This window comes from Cryptotermes secundus, unplaced genomic scaffold (genome assembly GCF_002891405.2).
Source record: "Cryptotermes secundus unplaced genomic scaffold, Csec_1.0 scaffold238, whole genome shotgun sequence".
NCBI classification, from domain to species: domain Eukaryota; kingdom Metazoa; phylum Arthropoda; class Insecta; order Blattodea; family Kalotermitidae; genus Cryptotermes; species Cryptotermes secundus.
Window position 1 is genome coordinate 2,155,780 of NW_019728500.1, and position 23,202 is coordinate 2,178,981.

Sequence of the window (23,202 nt, forward strand, 5' to 3'; positions counted from 1 at the left end):
GGAGGCGCATAGTGTTGTGAGACAACGAGGCTCCCACATTTTCTAGACAGTCGGCTCACAGATGGTGGTGATATTGCCAACCTTACGCGCCTTTACCCCCCAGGAAGATTCCTGGTACTCATTTCTGTTACAGGCTGAGTCGACCCTAGGGACACATTGCGCTTGGAAGGATTAGCTCAATTAAAAAAATTCAATGACGTCATCGGGAATCGAACCCGCGATCTTCCAGCTTGTAGCATAGTGCCTCCTCCCAAGGAAAGAATTCACCCACTTATTCAGCTGGATGGCTTCTTTGAATTCAGTTCCAAAGTGACTTCTGTAGTGCATAACACTATTCATTAGTGACAAACACTAACGAAGTGTAAACATATATAATCAGTTATGTCTATAATATAGAAGTCCACAGTGGAATCTTTTATTTATTTATTGGAATCTGAGGTTTTCATAGTGGTGGCTTTGAAGGGTGCTATCTTCTGGTGAGTGACGCCGTGTAGTCTGATAGAGCTTCACAGAAGTTTTGGAGGAATAAACTGTCTCTATTTTCAGGTTAGAAATAAAAAGCAAGAAAGAACATATCAAGCACACGTTTATGTTCTCGGTTGATAGTGGGATTTTTTTTTTTTGGCTAGAATATTTCGTTTCCGAGAACTGTTTGGACACCCTGCCTGAAACACTTGCTGCTTTACTTAACATTGTTTCACAATGTTCTGTAATGGGCTGTTGTGTGAGGTTATGTGGAGTATAAACCTGTCCGAAAGAAATATAATCTTGTTGAGGAAGCACCTCATCCCTTTATTGTACAAGAAAGAGTTGCAAAGATGTAAGTATTAGCTTCGTTATGCCTGTCCGTTTGTCCACATGTAATAACACGAGATACGCCGAGCAAAAAAAAAAAAATTACAACATTTGGTTTGACAAGTTTTAATAAAATTTGCCTAGAAATTTCAAATTTCGGTTTAAATCCTGAGACAGTAACGAACATTACATACGTCTTCTTTTCGCTCATCTTGAATTTAACGTGCTAAATATTTATTGGAATAAATATGTTTTATTTTTTTTTTAATTTTTCAGAGAATAACGAAAAACACGCTTCATTTCAGATATAATTGCTTGGTAAGTTTTAAGGTTTTTTGAACTAATTAAAATGGACGGAATGCTCCAGAAATTCTAAAGTGGCTAATATGTAATTATTAAGAAACCAGCCTCTGTCCCGTATATATTAAAATATTGCTAGTAGCTTTCTATGCACGCATTTTTCTTAATACCATCATTTCCACTCACACCCAATCAGATCCATCATTCATAATCAACTTACCGTGTGCAAGGTTTAACGGCTTCAGTGCATTGAAGATGCATAGGCTGTGGCGCTGTATGTTCTGATAACACATTATTAACATTTCAGAACAATATACTACTTCCATTTTTAGGGATAATTTAATATTTGTTAACTCTCGCAGATGGTTTATGGTAAGCTTGATTTATATACCCTATCTCAAAGGTGCTTAGAAATGGGCCCCAAAAGTTATGATATATTGCGCTGTTGTTATTTACGGCAGTGAATTCATACTAATTCCACACTTTTCTAAGCCTCACAGGTATATCAAGTCGAACCGGGGTGGCTCAGTCGATATAGCGACTTGCCATGGGCTGGATAACCGGAGTTCAATTCCCGACAGGAGCAAGAGATCTTTTTTCTGCTTCACAGCTTCGACCACCACCCCCCTGCCGTCCACCCTATCTTCTATCCAGTGGGCACTGGACGATCTTCCTCCGGGGGCAAACTGGTCGGGTCGTGAAGCTGACCACTCACCTTCATATAATGCTGAGGTCACAACTCCACTCCTCCTTACGCCTTCGTGTGGTTTTTAATTAATTAAGCCAGGGGAAAAACTTTTATGTCTTTATCAGGTGTCGTGTGAAATCAATTGAAAAATGACACGGAATATTTGCAAGTATATATCATTAGGCCGCGCCATAGTTCAAGCGGTTAGTTGCTGTCTTCCCGCCGCGAAGGCCCGGGTTCGATCCCGGGTCTGGTCAAGTAGGATTTGTGGTGGACAAAGTGGCGCTGGGGGAGGTTTTCTCCGAGTACTTCGGTTTCCCCTGCCAATCTTCCTTCCACTAATTGCTTCATAACTTGTGCTCTACTCCAAGTATAATTAGAATGACCAAGTCAAGGAGGATGAGATGGGCAGGACATGTAGCACGAATGGGGGAGAGGAGAAAGGATACCACTGGGAAGACCAAGACGTAGGTGGGTGCACAATATTAATATAGATGTTAGAGAGATAGGTTGGGATGGCATAAATTTGATTGATCTGGCTAAGGACAGGGACCATAACATCCTGGGAAGTTCTTGAGTACCTGCACAATTGGCGGCTTCTCAAGAAGGGTTCAGCTTCACGAGTAAGTGAGTGATTCGCCATATTTTTTAAAGCGGAGGAAAGCATTGTTGTACATATGTTTTGGAACGCAAATATACTGTCGTGGGCCGCATCCTGCCCACGTTCACTATGTTAGAACCCCTGATTTAACGCATTAATTTGCATGATTATAAACCTAAGAACTGTATATAAGGGTCATTACTGGCTTGGAAGGTAGAAATTTCCTGAAATGAGGAGTCTGATAGTGTAAGAGTGAGCGAGAAGCTAAATTGATTGAAGAAATTGTTTCGAGTGGTGAATGGCAAGTGCTGTGGGACCCAGTTGGATCAAATGCGACTGCTTTTTGTAAGGATAGAATTAAATCATGCATAAAAAGATGCGGTCAATTCAATTCTGTCGCAATCTCACGTCCGCATCTTGCATCAGAATTCTGCTACCACTTCCAGATGTCTGGTTCGACCATGACAGACCGAACAAGATTGATTAACAGAGGCGATCTCTTGTTTTCTACAGACACTTGCACCATAATTTAGACACAGAACTCAACCACTGCGTATTAGGCACCTCACATTGGTCATATGTCAACCAGACTTCTGATATAAAATCTATTCCCCCCACCACCCCACTTCTGACTGTAAAAGTCGATCCACAAACGATGTTTATTTGTTTTCTTCTTGGAAATTTTACCCCTCCCTTTGCTTTCAGTTTTTTTTATTTTATTATTTCTCTCGCAGTTTCTCCCTTCCTACACTTTAACCCTACTACCTCTGTATATTCCTTACACATCCCCTGGAGGAATATCCACGAAGTTGAAGAAGTCGATGTGAGAAGCGTGCCTGTGTGTCTGTGTGTATGTGTGTGTGCAGAACATCGCCAGTAATTAAAGGAGGATTGAGTCCCTGTACGGACCACAGTTGTTGATACACCGTGATCTACAGCAGATCAACTTCGAAGCCTCCAGGAAGGACCGCCCGCCATTATCTTCCTTAGGACAACAACGCTGGAACCCGCCATGTTTACAGCAAGGGTATGGTTGATCATTGTAACGTGTCTTCTAGTCAACCACCTTGGAAATGCCTGTCTAGGTAAGAAATATCTTATTTATATTAAAGAATTATACGAATGTATTTTTATACGTTTTTAAAAGTTAAATTATTGACCGTTGTAGACAATAACTTCTGACAAACAAGTTATTACATCATCATAGTGATAGTTTTAAAGTCTGGGATTCCCATACAGGATGTGGAAATATGTAAATTCTTAGTATAAGGAAGAGCCTTATGCCAATTTCCCCAAGTTTTGTCTCTCGTTTTATTCATTTGTTACGATAATCATATATCTGCATTGATATTCGCTTAAAATTTTGAAGAGCAGCTAAATTTACTGTATTTTAAAAATTGATATTATTTTTTGTCTTCCATAGTGTTCAGACCTGAAATATACAAATATATCACACAATAATTTCTGTCTAAAAGTTCTTATTGCTGTGAATTTTACTGCATTTATTTACTTATATACGAAATAACATTAATAATTGAAGATGATGGCCATTTTGGATGTGGTGCCGTAAAGTTCGGTAACAAATCACAAGACGTCTCACTCAAAAACACATTAATTTCTTTGTTCACCGTCGTAAGAACATCACATATCACTTATTAATTTAAATTTTCCCAAGTTAAGAAAAAAAAATATATATGCATTATTCGCAATTAAATGTATTGAGTAAAATTTGACTGATTATTTTTAAATAAAATTCGCTTCATCGAGGGATGTGATACGTTGCTTCTATTGGCATGAAATGTAGAATCAATAGAAACACGAAATTATATGACCATTAAAACGCTTTTTTTATTGCTAGTGGGGTGGGACTAAGTCCCTTGTACTGCAGCCACTTCTGGCCTATTGTACCAGCCCCAGATGATAGGTGAGAATGATTGTGGAGCAGTTGGTGGAATGAAGATTGGCAGGGGAAACCGAAGTACTCGGAGAAAACCTGCCCCAGCGCCACTTTGTCCACCACAGATCCCACTTGACCCGACCCAGGATCGAACCCTGGCCGCCGCTGTGGAAGCCAGCGACTAACCGCTTGAGCCATGGCGCCGCCCCTTAAAACTTTTAATGTAAGCTGTTGCCAAGAACTATAATTTTATATATATATATATAATTTTAAAGGTGCTAATGGGCTTTCTTTTCATACCAGAACATAGCGTCACCTTTGCGGTTTAATAAAATATAGATTAATATGTATTACAATTAAGTTTATTAGAATGTGCTACTTTTCCAGTAACTTCCTTTGGAAAATAAAATTGGTAGATTTTTTCTCCTCTTGCTCCCACTGCGGAGCGTAGGGCTGATTTCTCAGTTTCATGACCATTTTACAGACGGTAGGACACCTTGGGCGGGCGATCAGCTCGTCGCAAGGACTCTACCTAACACAGGACAACACAAACACAGAACAAATGCATATACAAACCAAACATCCATGTTTTGTGTGGGATTCGAGCTCACGATCCCGGCTTCCGAGCGAGCGAAGTGAGTATGTGCTTTAGACCGCTCTGCTATCGTGACCGGCTAATTGGTGGATGAAGTGGGAATATTTTGCTGCTCGTCATAAATTAATATCTATCTTGCAATATTGTATTTAAGCATCCTGTTACATTGGCAAATCAAGATACCTGACGATGGTAGGTTGGGGTCGAAACATGTTGTAAAAGGGAAAGAATAAAATAGTTACATTTTGAAGGAACTGTATTATTAATATTGTGTGTAAAAGTTAATATCCATCTTCTTGACTGTGTATTTCAATTCGCAGAATTATATACGTTGCAAAAATTATATACTACGCAAAATATCGAAATAATTTCGCACTGCTTTTGAAAGAAATATATGATTCTCGTAAATTTGAATATGCAGATTCTTCAGTCTCAGTTTGAAAATCTTGTATTACCCCCAATTTTAAGGGCAAGAATCAGAGTGTAAACTGGAACATGCCGTAAGAGAGCCAGCCCATTATGGCGCGTTGGTTTGGCGACCAATCTGTGCACAGCATGACAATTTCCTGACCAATGGCTGAACTACATTTGACCTTATATTAACAGTTGCAGATCTGTCACTCTTCCGGCCTAATATTAACGACGTGTTCAACATTCTTCCATATTTAAAACAAATCAAAAATGCATTTTTCCAAAGAAAGCTTTACATTAAGCCAAAATTTTGCCTTTGATACTTTGTCTATACTCACAATTTAATTACAAAGTTCTACTTAAATAAAATCGAGATAAATTCACATTTGTGAAATCCGAGGATCTCATGAAGCCGATTATAAACAGCGTCATCTTGTGGGATATAATGTCGTGTAGTCTGTTAAATTTTACAGAAATTTCGGAGGAATCTACTATCTCCATCTCCAGGGTTAAATTTTAATTTTAGCATGCAAATAAGCATATTTGTTCGCAAAATTCATTGTTCGGCTTTGAAAACGGAGGCAGTTCGTTCCTCTGGCGAAATTATGAGCCACACTACACGGTGTCACATTGCGAAGGAAATTACTTTTTTTTTATAACCATTTCTCAATAACATTAGGTTCAAGATGGGCATTTCAATTAAATAATTTCGCCAGTCAGATATAATCTGGTTTAAGAAATTTCGTTATCACAAACAGCTCATGTATTTCGGAGGCACCTTTCATTGTCATACGCAGTTTTCAAGAAAATGTCAGCTGCTCGTGCTGTAGGAGTATTCAGCGTAAATACTAACCCATCCAAAACACATTAAAAAATATAATACATGATATTTTCATGTTAATATTTGTATATATGTAGAAGTTTACACCGAGTTCTTCTAACGCGCAATGCGGTGTCATTATCTTAAGAATCGTTTGTAGATATACACGAACACTCACCCACCATAATCACTTCTAAACTGAAGAAGAAGGTAGTTACGCCGTCGAAACGTCGGCAACATTGGCCAAATTTTTACGGTTCAAGGACCCAAAAGCGGACTCAAAATCAACAATAAATAACCAAAGAAATTCTAAAAAAAAAAAGACATTAATATAAGAGTTTTAGATGTGAAAATCAGCTTTACAACGTAGGAGCGCTGCGGTCACTCCATTCTGTAAGGCAGAATAGCGGGAGAAGCAGGTCTTGTGTTTCTTGCTTCACGGACCTTCAGGACAGGATTGAATGGTTACGGAGGGGTTAACACCGTCACTTGTCTTCTCTTAGGTACAGTTGTCCTAGCATATTCTGAAGGGCTCTGACTATGGTGTGTAAGATTCCGAATTACTGGGGTTTTGGATTTTGTAAATCGTCCAGTATTCTGAAAACTAGAGAACATAACGTTTCGGAAAATTGATCATTGGTCCAGTGATTCAGGTTAATTCTTTTTAAGGGTCCCAACAGAGTAGGTGTTTCCCCACTCACCTGAGGACGAAAACAGATCCAGTATCCGAAAAACTGTGTTCTCTAGTTTTCTGAATAAAGGACGATGGGCAGTGTCCAGAAACCCAGTAACTCCGAACATAGTTGTCCCGCTTCAGAGAGACCATTTCATCAGAACGTCGCGTTAATTGATACAATTGTCAATAATTCCATCATTCTAGTGCGTAGTAAACCACTACACACAGCAGCGCTTTCTAAATAATGATCTAGTGTGAATGTTGAGCTACAATGTGTATATTATTCATTTCTGCTAAATAATATTCTTATAAATTCAATTTGTAACTCACAGGAAACGCTTTACGTCTCCGCTATGAAGATCAGCTTTCTAATGTTGTTTAGGGAATATGCGAAAGACAACAGTCCGTGAGCATAACACAGAGATTTAGTGCTTTAAAATAGGTGGTACATATACAAAATGTAAGTGAAGGTGCGGACAAACTTTGGGCACGAGTTCCATATTTTCCTTTCTTTTTTATGTTCATTTTCTGGAGCCTGGCCGCTTTTTCAGTTTCTTAACCTTTTTACAAAGACGGTAGGACATTTTGGACGGGGGCTCAGTCTATCGCAAGGCCTATACCTACATACAGGACAGCACAAACACAGAAAAAAACTGACGCAGACACCCACACCTCGAATGGGATTCGAACCCACGACCCAAGCGTTCGAGCGGGTGAAGACAGGTCATGCTTCAGACCGCTCAGTTACCAACATATGTCCGGAAAAATTTATTTGTGAGTTACAGTTGAAGGAATACTGCGTAGACACTAGCAGCGGTTCAGCATTTATTTGTAGGCAGGCACTGTTGGTGATTAGTAGGCCCGCATGTTTTTGTCACATCGGCTTACAGGCAACCGCTACCGGGAATTCCTCTCGCATTCTCTGCCAGAGCTACTGGCAGTCAGAACACGAATGCGGTACATGCATGGTGCTCCGTGCTGTGCGAGATGTTCTCAGTAACACATATCATGACCGATGGAGAGGTACAGGAAGACCCACTGCATGACCTCCACGCTCCACGACAAACATAAATATCTGGATTATTACCTGTGGGGGCACCTAAACACCCTTGTGTATGCAGCTCCTGTTGACAACAAACAGGCACCTCACCATCGCATTGTGGATGCGTGTCAGACAATTCACAGCCACCCCAGCTGAGGTCCATGATGAGACCTGTCGATACCTGCATTAATTCTCATAGAGGACATTTCTAGGACTCATTAGAAATATTCTCTTCAGCTGTAACTCAGAGGTGAAATGTTCTCGGATATATGTTAACATGGACATTTTTCCTTTTGGTATGTAGAATTTCTGTCCAAAATTTGTCCGCACCTTTCAGTTACGTCCTATGTAAGCACTGTGCTTTAGAGGGTTAAACTGCGTCTTTGAGGCATTCAGGGCATTTTGCGCTCCCTAAACAAAGTGTATAAAATAAAAGCAGAAAGCTGAGGTCTTGGCTGGAGCTTCATCGTCGAAAAAACTCATATTTCTAAGTAACATGACTTATATAAACAATGGACTGCGTCACAGCTCAAGTTGTTAGTCGCTGGTTTCCATCGCGGCGGCCCGGGTTCGATCTCGGGTCTGGTCAAGCGGGATTTGTGGTGGACAAAGTAGCGCTGGGGTAGGTTTTCTCCGAGTATTTCGGTTTCCCTGCCAATCTTCATTCCATCAATTGCTCCACAATCACCCTCACCTATCATTTGGTGCTGGTACAATAGGTCAGAAGTGGCCGCAGTACAAGGAACTTAGTCCTACTCCACTAGCAATAAAAAAACATCTAAAAAAATTAATATCTGCAGACTGAATGTTTGTCTTTAGATCTAAGTTCCAGTTGGAGCTTGAGAAGAAGTATGGCAAGAAGTAGCGGGACAGTGGTTGCCTTCGCACTGAACCAAAGCCTCTGACTAAACCATACATTTCTTACAGTCCTTAAGTCAGTGAATCGGCCAAATTCACGGTGCATTCTGTTTAGAAAGACCAAGTCTAAAAGCAAGGACAATATATATTTAAAAACTGTAAACATGGCAACGAAATTTGTAGCAATCAGTCAACTATCATTGTTACCGGTAGAAGATGTGCATTTAAATCTTCATTGACTCTGGTAGTGAGGTGGGGGTAGCAAGCCAGATACATCCCCTTCCCTTATATATTTTTAAATAAAATCAAAATCCAGTCTCAAGAAATGTACCAAATATTAACACCAAAATTTATTTTGGTACGATTATTTGACTTTTTTTTTGTTTTTGGAATATTTCTTGCCTTGAATATTTTGATAAGAAAATACGACTTCAAATGCAAGAAACTTGCCAAATATTAATTTAAGAAACGTGAAGCTATCGCTCTAACAGGCCGTGGAGACCCATAAATTTATGAATCATCGACACACCACCACATTTTATAGACAATCCGGTCACAGATGGCGGTGAGGTTGCCAGTCGTACGTGCCGGCCGCCATTTACCCCTAGGACGACCCCTGGGTCATAGTGAGCTTAGGAGGATTAGGTAAATCGAAAAACCTAATTACTTCATCGGGAATCGAATCCGCGACCTTCAACCACCTGGTTTGTAGAATATTTCCTCAACCAACTACTCTACTGCGTGCCCCACCAAATATTAATACCAAAATTATAAACATTTTAATGAATATTTCATTTAATAACCCGAATACTCTACCCTTGTCGGTAAAATTACCCTTAAACTGCTTAAACTTACTTTTTACTGAAATATTTTGACCGCGTCTCCTTGAGAAAATACCTGATGGATAGCACGCAAGTTGTTCTCCAGGGCCGCGCCATAACTCAAGCGGTTAGTCGCTGGCTTCCCACGGCGGCGGCCCGCGTTCGATCTCGGGTCTGGTCAAGTGGGATTTGTGGTGGACAAAGTAGTGCTGGGGCAGGTTTCCCCTGTCAATCTTCACTCCACCAATTGCTCCACAATCACCCTCACCTATCATCTGGGGCTGGTAACAATAGGTCAGAAGTGGCTGCAGTACAAGGGACTTAGTCCCACCCCACTAGCAATAAAAAATAGTTGTTCTCTACGTATATATGAAAAATCTTAAATGAAAGTACAAATGATCTGTAAAGATTTAAGCATCGCAAGACCAGACATAATTTCTGCCTAGGACTTCTTTTTGACTTACTAGTTTCTATATAAAACTTCTGGCTGACTGCCACTTCGTCTGTCTCTACAGCAGCGGGTCTGTCCCTGAACGGCCTAGAGCATCACAGGAACTTCGAACACAGGGGGCGCCACCGCCATGGCACGCAGACCGCGGACGACTCGCCATCAGAACCCACAACAACCGCATCCGAAGTAGAGGACATCGGACAGAACATTGAAAATGCCTGCTGCATAAGACAGGAGAAATACATCTCAATCGGGTTAGGTGAGTGACACAGTATCAAATATCAAGCCCTTGTCCCGGGTGTACCTGGGTCACGTCTGTATTTGTGAAGTCCCTATTGGGTGGGGGGGCTATAGCTTCGAGTGGTGACGGTAAAGTTGTCCCTATGTATGAGTAGCTAAACACTATGCCATGATGACATATGGAGAGTTGAGGTACAGCTCCACTATTCTTGACCTCAGCAGTAGATGGAGGTGAGTACTCAGCTTCACGCTCCTACCGCTTTATCCCCGGTACATATTTGATATGAGGCTAGGTGGGCCCCAGTGGTGTGAGGAATAATGAAACATGAGTGGGAAAGGATGTGGAAGGAAACGGTAATGACGTAATTGAAGTTATATCGCGGAATTTATATGAAAGGTCTAAGGAAAACCACTAAAAACTCTCAGTGAGGATGTAGGGGTTGAGGTTCTCCCAGCGATGGCTCTGAAGAGTTCTACCTTCTGAGATATAACAGTCAACCAGATTGTTAGTGTAGACGGCTTGCAATTTCCCTTCTGGCCTGTATATTCCCGTATGCTTCATGCTGAATTCTTGGTAGATCTACGTTTCGGCCCTGAAGATGGAGGCGGCTGTGTTCTTTCAGATCAGAACATCCTTAATCGGAATAATCGGTGTCTCTACCGAGAATTGAACCGGACACTTCCCGAATTCATGTCATAAGCCTTACAACTTGAAACAGATTGCTCCGTTTATTACGTACTAACATAAGCGGCCTCCGTAGTCTAGGGGTAACGTTCCCACCTCATGACTCAAGGTACGCGGGTTCAAATGCGGCGGAGGTCGTGGAATTTTTAAGGGCGGAAAAATTCAGGGAACAAGTCCTCAGGGAGGGACTTTAAGCCGTGGGTCCCGTGTCGTAGATTTACGGCACGTAAAAATCCTCATGTCTCTAGGAGACCTCTGAGCAAAAGCAGGCAACAAGTTTCCCGCCCAAGTAGTTTCCAATGCCTCTGGTAGATGGGGGAAATATCAGATACCGAGGGNGAAGATTTTTATTTCAGAGTTGTAACGCCGTGTAGTTCGAAGATATTCAGCCTATGAACTACACGTCCTTATAACGAACCAGACAGAACTCTTCGTGGTGGCTGCAGTAAGACCCTCGGATACAAATTACGGGCCAGGATATGACGTAGTCGACTTGTTAGACTGGGGAAGGTGATTGTTGCGCGCTCACATACGTCTTGGCATTCGTTTTAGTAATCACGGAGAAATGTGCAACAAAGTAAATAATAGGTATCATTTCATTTCATCGCCTTTCAATTACATATTTTTTTACCTGTTAACGTTTAACCTTTCATTAGATCGTACTAGAAAACCGAGATTAATTGCCGTGGGGATCCGTTACGCTGACCACGTGACACCCTCTATCCGCAAAAGTTGACACTAACTTCGCTGACAAGCGGCGGTCGTCCGGTCGGTATAGTTCGCTTGCGGACTACAGGCCACCAAATTTAGTTAAGACCGTACTAACATATGCATAAATTGTAACCCTTCTGCCAATGACCTGATTGCATCGAATTGAATCTTCGTGAATACTTATCGCATATCCATATGGACACAGTCTGACTGACTGCAGCACTTAATTATGTAAATAACGTGTATGCGAAGGCTAGACCTTTCTAACGAAGGTGTACAAAAATAAGCAACGAACATGCGTTATCTTGTAAACTGTTCATCGTATTGAATTTCGTTTCAAACAGGGAAACCGAATATTTGCTTCATCAGAGAAGAGATAAAAGGTTAGTGCTCAGTTGTATCCGTTACAGAGAGCTAGGTACTGCACTACTGAGCTACTTGTGTTGTCCAGGAAGCGAGGCTATATCTAATGGGACCATACGAGTGGGAACCATTTCATCGTTACATCTGGTAACATAAGTACATCCCTCAATCACGGAGCTGAGCCCTCCCTGAGAATCCGCCGATTGTGCAGCTACTAAAAAAAATTCCAGCGTTTTAAGGAACCCGAAGATTCATTACCGTGTTCAGAAGAGCCCTTCACTGGTACCTATCCTGAGCTAAATCAAACCAATCCATACCATTCTATCCATCTAAGATCCATTTTAACATTTTCCACCCGCCTACGTCTTACTCTTCCCAGTGGTCTCTTTCATTCTGGCTTTCCCACCAATATCTTGTTAGCATTCCTCTTCTTCCATGTTCGTGCTACATGCCCTACCCATCGCATTCTCCTTGACTTTATCATTACTTAAATATATCCAGTTTACGAAAATCCACATTTAATCACAGTTTATATTGAGAACTATGTGGAATATATATGTACATTCTGAGGGTGAAATATCAAACTGATTAAAGTTAAAATTGTTGGTAAAAATAGTTACCACTCAGCTATAAGAATACTTTTTTCTTCTGTGCGCTCTAATTACGTGTCTCCCATTTTACATACTTCGTCCTTAAACGTTATGATATATTTTCTATTATATAATAATCAATTGTATTGTGTACATACTCCCTCATACGTCTTCATGTCCCAGTGCTTAATTTATTAGGCACGGGGACTATTTTTTTTCTTGGCACTACAGCCCCCGAGGGCCTAGGCCTACCTCCATGAATTTCTCCGTTCACTTCGATTTTTCTAGATCTCACACATTCGGTAGGACTCCTTGGGCGGGTGATCAGCTCGTCGCAAGGCCTCTACCTATACACAAACACAGAAAGACGAACACACACAAACTAAACATCCATGCCCTGAGGGGGATTCGAACCCACGATCCCGGTTTCCAAGCGAGCGGAAACAGTACATGCCTTAGACCGCTGGGCTACCGTGACCGGCACGGGGACAACTTTACCTTTTCCATTTCATTACGACATTAATCTCACAGAATGACGTCAGAATAAACTATTCGTGTATTTTACTTGATAATGTTGTTATATGTCGTGTTTTGTAAGGAAAGTTTGACCTCTGATAAAGATATGTAAACCTCCGTCCCACAGACTGACCGAACAAGTTCTTGCGGGTTTCAAATCACACATATGCGCTAGGAGGGCACTGCATCACGAAGCCATTCTGCTGTCATCATCTGACATAGAGTTCACCTAGAGCGCAACTTGTGTCCTCTCCCCGCTGTTCCATCGTGTTTCGCGACGACGAGAGCTTTCCAACGTTTCGGCAAGCCTTGTAGTTACTATCTTCAGGATTAATGACTTTGAGTATGGTTAGGTATCTCTTACTGCATAATGAGGAGCTTCATAACTTGTACTCTTCTCCAAGTATAATTAGAATGATCAAGTCAAGGAGGATGAGGTGGGCAGGGCATGTAGCACGAATGGGGGAGAAGAGTAATGCATATAGGATATTGGGAAAACCAGAAGGAAAGAGACCACTGGGAAAACCAAGGAGTAGGTGGGTGAATAATATTGGGATGGATCTTAGAGAGATAGGATGGGATAGTATGGATTGGATTGATCTGGCCCAGGATAGGGACCAATGGAGGGCTCTTGTGGACACGGTAATGAACCTTCAGGTTCCATAAAATGCTGGGAAATTGTTGAGTAGCTGCAGAATTGGCGGCTCCTCAAGAAGGGCTCAACTCCGTGAGTAAGTAGGTATCTTTTATATGTGGCAGTTCCCGCATTATGCGGTGTATTGGAGGAGACACTGCGATTGGTTGATGAAAGGAGAGAAATGTTAACCAATAGGAAATGTCCATCGCACTCTTCTTCTAACAGTTACTTCATCTTCGACACAAGGTCTAATGCGAGAGCCGTGCAAGCGTTGTCAACCACCAAGACCCTGAGGTAGCAATTGTAAGGTATGTCGAAACTTTGGAAACCCCTCAAAATTCGACGTGATTTAGTACAAAATTTAAACTCTATATTAAGCTCCAGCCAAGAAAACCTAGGAATTAGAATTCATAGTGTTTGTTATTAAGCATGTCTATAAATTATTAAAAAATATTGTGTTTCGTGGGTCAGATCCGACAGAGAAATATGAATAATGGGGCGTAATCCGTGATAGCCCAGTCATTATAGAGACTGAGTACAGGCTGAATGGCCGGGGAACTAGGGTTCGATTCCCAGCAGTGGCAAGATATTTTTTCTCTGCTCCACAGCATCCAAACCAGATTTGGGGCCCATAAAGACTTCTATACAATGGCTACCGGAGGCTCTTCCTCTAGGGGTGAAGCGGCCAGGGCGTGAAGCTAACCACTCACTTCCATCTATCGCCGAGGTCAAGAATGCTGGAGCTATACCTTCACTCGTCCATGCGGCTTCATTGTGTGGAGCTAAATTGATTAAATGCAAGGAGAGCTTTACCTTTTTACTTACTGAGATGTTCTATATTTATCTGAGTTTATGCGATGTTGCACAATTCCTGCAGTAAAGGACACGATATTTTTTTGTGCGTCTAAATGTCACAGCCGGTGATTGTGTTCTCCTCTTGCAGAGAACTCTGAAGCAGCTAACTGACCTCTGGTCACAATATAGCCCGCACTTTCAATATCGCTAACACCAAAATCCGATCTTGATGAAGTTCCGTTTATCACTTTCACAAACACTTTTCCCACCTGATTTCCTACAATTACCTTCTATTCTACTTTTCTACACCCCAGTTTTCAAGAAATTTGTCCATCAAAATTTCTTTGTGTATTTCTGGTCGGAGTTCGAGTGCTGGTGGGGGCAAGAATTTTCATTTCTCCATGTCCAGACCGGATCTGGGTTCCACCCAAACTCCTATCCAATGGCTAACGGAAGCTCTTGCCCCGGGGGTAAAACGGCTGGGGCGTGAAGTTGACCACTCACCTCCAGCTAGTGCCGAGGTCGAGAAAATCTGGATCTGTACATCCACTCCTCCATACGCCTTCATAGCGTAGTGCTTAATTATTTAAGCACAGGGGCAGGCCGAGTCATAGCTCAAGCGGTTAGTCGCTGGCGGCCCAGGTTCAAACCCGGGTCTGGTCAAGTGGGATTTGTGGTGGACAAAGTGGCGCTGGGGTAGGTTTTCTCTGAGTACTTCAGTTTCCCTTGCCGATCTTCATTCCACCAAATTTTTCATCATCATAATCACCCGGACAGGTACAATAGGCCAATCAATGGCCTCTGTACCGAGTGGACCCAACTGGACTCCACCCCCTACTATGCGAATTTAATTTTTTTTAAGCACAGGGACAACTTAAACTATTTCTTTATTTCCAGTCTCTTCCATCCGAGGTCCATAGTAACCTCCGTGGTCCCAATGCTGTAGGAATATTACATGCTCAGCCTAATTAATGGACTTCCTTCAGTAAAGTCGAAAGTATTTATTTTTAATTTATCATTATTGGGCTCAGATAATTTTCGGAGCACGCCGTTTCCAAACAAAGTTATATTCCTCCCTAAAGGCAGGAAGTGAAGTTTCAGAAGAGTTGACGATGTTTCATTTAACAAATTCAATGCAGTGGAATTATGAATTATATAAATTAGATATATGAAAGTGTTTGAACATCACATAATTATAAATGTGTGTATTCTGCTATCTTCGCTATTTAAATCGAATTTTTTGAAAGGAAAATAGGCATAACAAGCTCCTTTAAGAATTTCTCGTGTTTACTTAGGTTTTGTAGCAGCTTACGTGAAGAAAGTACGTGTCTGAATTTATTTTATCAAGAGAACTACGGCCAAAGTTCGGCATTGAAGGTAGTTTGAAGGGAAGAAATTGAATCGAAGAACAACGACGGATATTCAGGCGAAGAGCGAGAAATGGAATTGTTTATGCAGGAATGAAACCCGTCTATGCGGAATTCTTGATGTTTCTTCACGGCCATTCTATCACATTGTGCTCACTATTTCAGAAATATATTACGCAGTACAGAATTCTCACTTCTATAATTCGGTCATCTGCAAGGTTAATGTATTTGTTTTTCCAATACGTTGCGGACCCAGAATTCCTTGCGTCGCAGTTGGTTTTCAAACACGTGCCCGAGAAAGGGAGTAATGAACAAAGGTTGAGTATGTCAAGGTTTAAATTTTCATTTCTCCTCCCCCTCCCCTTTGAAAGTTTCACGTCTTATGAGGCATTCAAGCCTTCTTAATAATAAGAGTTTCGTCAGTGCTGAATATCAACCAAATTTTGAACCGTCCATTATGATGAAAACATTTCAACAAACAGAACATAATACACAATTATTTACTGAGCTTGTTCAGAGATGTTAATATTAAATAAATTATTATTTGCCCAGAAAGTAATGGGTCACGGGAGCGGCCTCCGTAGTCTAGGGGTAACGTTCCCACCTCATGACCCAAGGTACGCGGGTTCACACCCGGCGGAGGTCGTGGAATTCAGGGAACAAGTCCTCCGGGAGGGACTTTAAGCCCTGGGTCCCGTGTCGTAGATTTACGGCACGTAAAAGAACCTCATGTCTCTAGGAGACCTCTGAGCTAAATTTGGCAAAAAGTTTCCCGCCCAAAGTAGTTTCCAATGCCTCCGGTAGATGGGGAAGTATTAGGTACCACTGCCAGAGGAGGGGGGACCTCTCTGACAGAAAGGGACTAACTATTAGATACCACTGCCAGTAGAAGGTTGGAACCTCGCTGGCAGATAGGGGCTAATAGCGAGCACCAGTACCGGTAGGGTATGGAGACAGTAGAAATTAAAGGGGGAAGCACAATGGACTAATAACAGGTATAAGTGCATGGGGAAACCCACCCACTCAATACTCAATACTCAATGGGTCACGGGAGAGACCCCAGCTTCTACTGGGGACCACAGCACACCTCAATGAAAGTGATGGATGAGAATGAAACAAAATCTTGTAATTTAAACTCTTCGGGTTAGAACATCCTTTGAAGAAATAACTATAGATTGCAATAATAAATTTTGATAATTATACTATAATAATTAGGTGCAAAAACAGAGTTACGTTGGGTAATGATCATATAAAAGATAAATACGGCGGGTTAACCCATTATTATGCAGTGGTAAATATTTGTACCGCTTAGTTTAAATTTAAATAAGATATGTCCCCACAATATTTATTTCCAGGGTCCGTTTCCTTGTTGGCTATAGTTCAATTAAAAGTCATTAACAAATTGATTTTTCAGTCGATATATGATATCTTTGTTTAGAGATGAGGGCCATTTTTAAAACATTTCCCTTTGTAAAATGTTGAAATTTAAAATTAATTAATTAATTCAGGCAAAGAATCAGTGGTGGCCTCTTACATTCCGTGATTCGTTTTACGCGATGTTCCCAGTAACTTAACTATAGAGCATCTGATGACAGTGACCATGATGCATTGCAAAAGATTTTGAAGGAGTCTGTCGTGGCCATATCGACGAAATATCATAGAACTTTCCTGGAGGGATTAAAAAGAACCACGAAAATCATATTCAAGAATGCTAGTGTCCCGGCCGATATTCGAACTGAGAAGCTCCAGAATTCAGGACTAGATTGTTAAAATACCATTTGCCCCAGTGCGGGCTGTTGCGAATACAATAATTTGCTTTTGGTGGTCCTTGAAATTTGAGTAATCTTGTGAATAATTTAAAGAACAGCAGCTTCTGAAGAAGGGCTCTACTTCCTGGAGTTTAGCTATATTGCATAAAGATTATCGTAATTCGAAAAGGTACCTAAACTGATGAAAACTGTCAAGATATCTTTTAAATATATCACTGAAGCGAACTACTGCATATTAAAATAAAACATCCTGCAAGATACAAAATTGTTATATACGATAACATACGGCGCATGTGCAGCATTTACTTACTTAGGGCGTATTCTTTCAATTTTTGTGAATAAACGAACCCGAAAAATTATAACTACATAGACGAGACGATATAAAACTCCGTGGTTTTAATCCGCAAGCGAACTATACCGACCGAGCGACCGCGCTTGTCGGCGAAGTTAGTGCCAACTTTAGCGGATAAAGGGTGTGCGTGGTCAGTGTAACGAATCCCCAAGGTCGTTAATTTCGATTTTCTAGACCGGAGCCGGTATTTCCTCGAAATAGCTACAGACAAGCTATATCTCAGAAAATCTGGTCGCGCCAGGAATCGAACCCGGGACCTCTGGATCTGTAGGCAGAAACTCTGACCACTAGACCACATAAGACTAAAATTAAGGATAAAGTTATTCCTGTGCTTAATTAATTAAGCGCCATGCCATGAAGTCGTATGGAGGAGTGTAAGTGTAGCTGCAACATTCTTGACCTCTGCACTAGATGGAGGTAAGTGGTCAGCTTCACACCCTTGTCCCCTTTACCCCCTGGAGTAATCTCATTGGTTAGGAAGCTGGGTGGGCCTCAGAGACCGTCTGGCCGCAATGGGGATAAGGAAACCATGCCTCCGCCGGGAATAGAACCCAAGTCGTCCAGCCCATCGCCCGCCGCTATACAGGCTGAACTATCAGAGCTCTGGTTAGGTATTTTAGAGACAGAAACTGGGCAGCCATGTGATCTCGCAGAACCGAGACTCTTCAACAAATAAAATAAATCATCCATACTTTAGTTTACAATTGCGAAGTATTCGCTTCCTTGGCAGTTTCTTAGCCAAGGGGAAAATTATACTGGCACAACTTATCTCACAAATATGCATGATATGATGCCAAATTCTTTAATTAGGTTCATAAACCGATGTTTGTGTGAATTTACGTTCATTCCAAAGCCTCACAACTTCCGAATAGCAGTAAATTATTAAGGAAGTTTCATTGGTATCATTGTATAAACTGGTAAGTATTTAGAGCACGAACTAGATTCATCTTAAGCACAAAATGATTTATATATTTACGAAAATTATGTAGGCTATATCTCTTTGACAATACGCCCAAATTAAATTCAACACAACTACCGCCCCATTTTCAACGTGCCCAAAAACTCAAATATGTATATGCGTTAAATTCTTTTACTTGGGCCCTGTCAGTGATCTATTTCTAAACGTGCCATTAAAATACTTCTGTGACATCCTACTATGTGTACGTATATTCCCCAGACTTCATCTAACTTATTTACATCTTTTATTAGCGCTGTATTTTTAAATACATTAAAAGTGTGTAAACAGTATTCTCATGTGTGAAGAATTTCTTAATGTGACTTGAGGTTCTCTTTAACATGAAGTTGATTTTAATAATATTTGAAAAGCCATCTCTTTAGGCAACTTTTGGGCTACATTATGGACAGTAAGTTTCACACATAGCCGAAATTTTCCGATCAGTTTCAATGAAAGCGTTGAGATGGGGGTAGTACACAAACTGAAAAACTTGAGCGGAAGTGGAGGGTTAAAATGGGAGGTAAATATTAAAAATGATCACGGGCAGCATGGAAAACTAAAAGAAATATGTGGATTTTATACAGATACACAGACAGCGAGGTGATATCATAAGCCTCTTAAGAAAAATTGATACGAGGGTACACAGACAGACAGCAAGGTGATACCATAAGCTTAAATATTATTCGGGGGGAGAGGGTTCATAGATGGGCGGACAGAGATGTATGCACAGACAACGTGATCTCATAACCGTCCTTTTATTTTTTAAATATATAGAAAATATGCTAAAAATAAGCTATGATAAACAATGTGTGAGGTGTACTACAGTGGTGCTTAGCCTTACCTTCTCACAGATAAACTGAAAGAGATGTGAACCCAATATTTTTCATTCGACGTACGTAAGAAAATAAAGAGAAGAGATAGCGAGTTAAGAAGAGTCGTATTATGGAACGAAGCCGGGATAGGGCAATCAGTATATCGACTGGCTGCGCACTGGATGGCCGAGAGGTCGGAGTTCGAGTCCCGATGAGGTCAAGAATTTTCTCTTCTCCACGTCGTCAAGACCGGCTCTGGGGCCCACTCAGCCTCCTATACAATGGGTACCGGGGGTAAAGCGGCCGGGTCGTGAAGCTGAAAACTCACCTCCAACTAGTGCCGAGGTCAGGAAAACATGGATCTATACACCCACTCCCCCATACGCTTTCGTGGCGTAGTGCGTAATTAGTTAAGCACAGGGACAACTTCACCTTTTAGCATAATTCTTTTGCTTATAAAACATTGGACAGTTGCAGAACAATGGAAATTTTAAATTCTAGACTTTAACACTGTGTATGTATGAATCAAGATAGTGCAGTCGGTATAGCGACTGGATAGGGACTGGGTGGCCGATGGGTCGGAGTTCGAGTCCCGGTTAGGGCAAGAATTTTTTCTTCTCCACTTCGTCCATACCGGACCTCGGGTCCACCCAGACGCCTATCCATTGTGTGTCAGGGGCACTTTCCCTGGGTGTAAAGCGGCCGGGGCGTGAAGCTGACCACTCACCTTCAACTAGTGTTAATATGAAGAATATCTGCATCTATACATCCACTCCTCCATACGCCTTCATGACGTAGCGCTTAATTAGTTAACTTTATCTTGTTGCCTTAACATTAAATATTTTTTGCGTAAAGCATGCCTGGCCGATCGCAGTGGCCACGCGGTCTCAAGCATGAACCGGCTTCGCCCGCTCAGACACTCGGATAATGGGTTAGAAACCCACTTGAGGCATTTATGTTTATATCAGTTTATGCTGTCCTGTGTGTAGGTAGCGGTCTTGTGACTGGCTCATCCCCCTTCCATGGACTCTTACCGACTGTGTAAAAGATCGAGAAACAGAAAAATCGGCCAAGGTCCAACAAAGGACTGTAGAGCCATATATATAGATATAAAGCATACTTGAGTATATGTTATACTTCAGCACGTAATCTGGCGGAAGAATAGTCCTGTGTTTAACGAGATCTCCGTTAAGGGCGGTTCCTGTTCCAATCGTATCTTGAAAATAGAATAGAGTCACTTTGTAATGATGACGTGAAGTTTTACGTCACTGTTTGACGATGACTCGACATTGCGTTTACAATTTCTCAGTGTATACGTTGCTAATATAAAGCATAACTTGTGGAACACCCGCTGAGAGTTCGACGGGAAATATTTAGTTTGCAAACTCGGACCTCAGAATGACTGCGCTGGCGAGAGGACCAGCAACAATCGTAAACGACAGACTCATCTCTCGTCACAGAGAATGTTACATAAGGATTATAACCTCAAGTATTCAGTTGGAAAATAAAAATTCTCGTCGTGGGTCTCAAGGAGGCTTGTCGCCTAGACGAACTGATTGGCGGCAAACCTTCACTCGCAAGTTACTCTGACTCTGACACGGCTTGTCCAGTGATTGAGGTTAGTTCTTTCTAAAGGACCAAACAGGCTAGGTGTCTTCTCCCTCACCTGAGGACAGAAAAATATCCAGTTTCCGAAACGTTTGTTCTTTAGGTTTTTAGACTACCGGACAATGGACAAAGTCCAAAGTCCCAGTAATTATGGTATGATTGTCAGTTTGTCAAGGAAGACCGTGTATTATGGAATCAGTAAGATCTAAACATTTGGGAAGATGGATCACTAATACAACTATTGAGTTTTGGACATTGTCTGGAGTTATGGGGCTACTTGTCGATTGGGCCCAATTGAATAGGCCTTTACCTGAGGACGAAGATAGATTTCAGTTTCCGAAACGTGTGTTCTTAAAGAAAAGATAGAACGATGGAGAATGTTCAGAAGGTCTGTAATTTTATTGTGGAGTTAATTGAATTGAATACACATCCTGGACGTTATCTGGTGCTACTTGATGCTCTGTTCGCAGGAGCGTCGGATGAAGACATCCAGCTTGACGTTGGCAACTGTCAGAGGAGCTGCAGAAGCCTGTTCTGGCCTATTGATCTAGAATTTGCCGATCTCGAGAGCTCTTTCTTTAAGGTAAGCCTGATTTCCACGTATCATCAAATTCCAAAATGAAATTACATGTGATCTATCTCGAAAATCACGACGCGCATAGTTCCAAGAATATGTCTTCAAGCCGCTGTGGCCGTATAGATAAAACAAACTTCGTGGTTTCAGTCCATAAGCAAACTATACCGACCGAGCGACCGTCGATGACGGAGAAGTTCGTGCCAACTTTAGCGGATAGAGGGTGTCGCGTGGTAAGCAACGAATCCCCACTGTCGTTAATTTCGGTTTTCTATACCGGAGCCGCTATTTCCTTGAAATAACTCCTCAGTTATCTTCACGGGGCTGAGTGGACACACGTTAAACCTTCTACAAACTTCCCATGGCTATCCCCCACCGAGAACATAGAACTATGTCATTGCCACGGTCACTGTCACTGAACTGTAGCAAAAGTCAGAGTCACATTGCGACTGACGGTCAGTCAGTCAGTAAGTCTTGGTTTCGAGCCCAATCTGGGGCTCATGACCAGATACTTATGACTATTGACAGGTATTGTTTTTATGGGGCGCCCTCTCTTACAAGAGGACGGGTCTGTCTCTTGTTTATGCTACTGGCCCTTGCCAGCGCAGTCTTTCTCGGAACCGAGTGCCTTGGGACTCGCGGCCATATTTTACTGTCTTGTTTTTGAGATACCCCCTTTGCACGGACCCCATGGAAAACATCGTCTCCCATGTTTTTCGGATGCATGTTTACCGCTGTGTTGCCTGGTAGCATACTTCATATATATATATATATCCGTGCTTTTGCAGTTTCCCTTCTATTGTTGCCTCTATTTGTGTTTACGGAGCTTTGCCTGGCAACGCGTTCATCAAATCCGCTATAATATTGTTTTCGTTCGTATCAATAGTCTTTAAAATTAAATTTGATGAGCTTGTGAGCAATTGCAGTCAGTGCCATCTGTCATGCTGATGTGACAAGTAATGAGCCTTGACGTCTCACAACCCTTTGGGCCTTCACGGCCTGTTACAGGGATAGTTTATCTTTTTTTTTTACCTATTATTAGTGGGGTGGGACTAAGTCCACTTGGTACTGCGGCCACTTCTGGGCTATTGTACCAGTCCCAGATGTTAGGTGAGGGTGATTGTGGAGCAATTGGTGGAATGAAGATTGGCAGGGGAAACCGAAGTACTCGGAAAAAACCTGCCCCAGAGCCACTTTTTCCATCACAAATCCCACATAATCAGGCCCTAGCGCTAACCTGGGCCGCCACGGTCGGAAGCCATGGCGCTGCTTG

General features: G+C 41.7%; 1 protein-coding gene across 1 annotated transcript; it reads left to right on the top strand.

The window, feature by feature from the left end:
* The first annotated feature begins 3,171 nt into the window (after window positions 1-3,171).
* On the top strand, window positions 3,172-22,882 carry LOC111865183. The gene is made up of 4 exons (XM_023852990.2): window positions 3,172-3,469; window positions 10,020-10,214; window positions 21,826-21,938; window positions 22,856-22,882. Exons 1-4 carry the CDS (start codon window positions 3,397-3,399, stop codon window positions 22,880-22,882), a joined length of 408 nt encoding a protein of 135 aa, XP_023708758.1. The 5' UTR covers window positions 3,172-3,396.
* Window positions 22,883-23,202: the final 320 nt, after the last annotated feature.

Coding starts and splice junctions, on each gene's coding strand:
- LOC111865183 (XM_023852990.2), top strand. CDS start 3,397: ATGTTTACAGCAAGGGTATGGTTGATCATTGTAACGTGTCTTCTAGTC. Junction 3,470..10,019: donor CCTTGGAAATGCCTGTCTAG/GTAAGAAATATC, acceptor CTGTCTCTACAG/CAGCGGGTCTGTCCCTGAAC. Junction 10,215..21,825: donor ATACATCTCAATCGGGTTAG/GTGAGTGACACA, acceptor CTCTGTTCGCAG/GAGCGTCGGATGAAGACATC.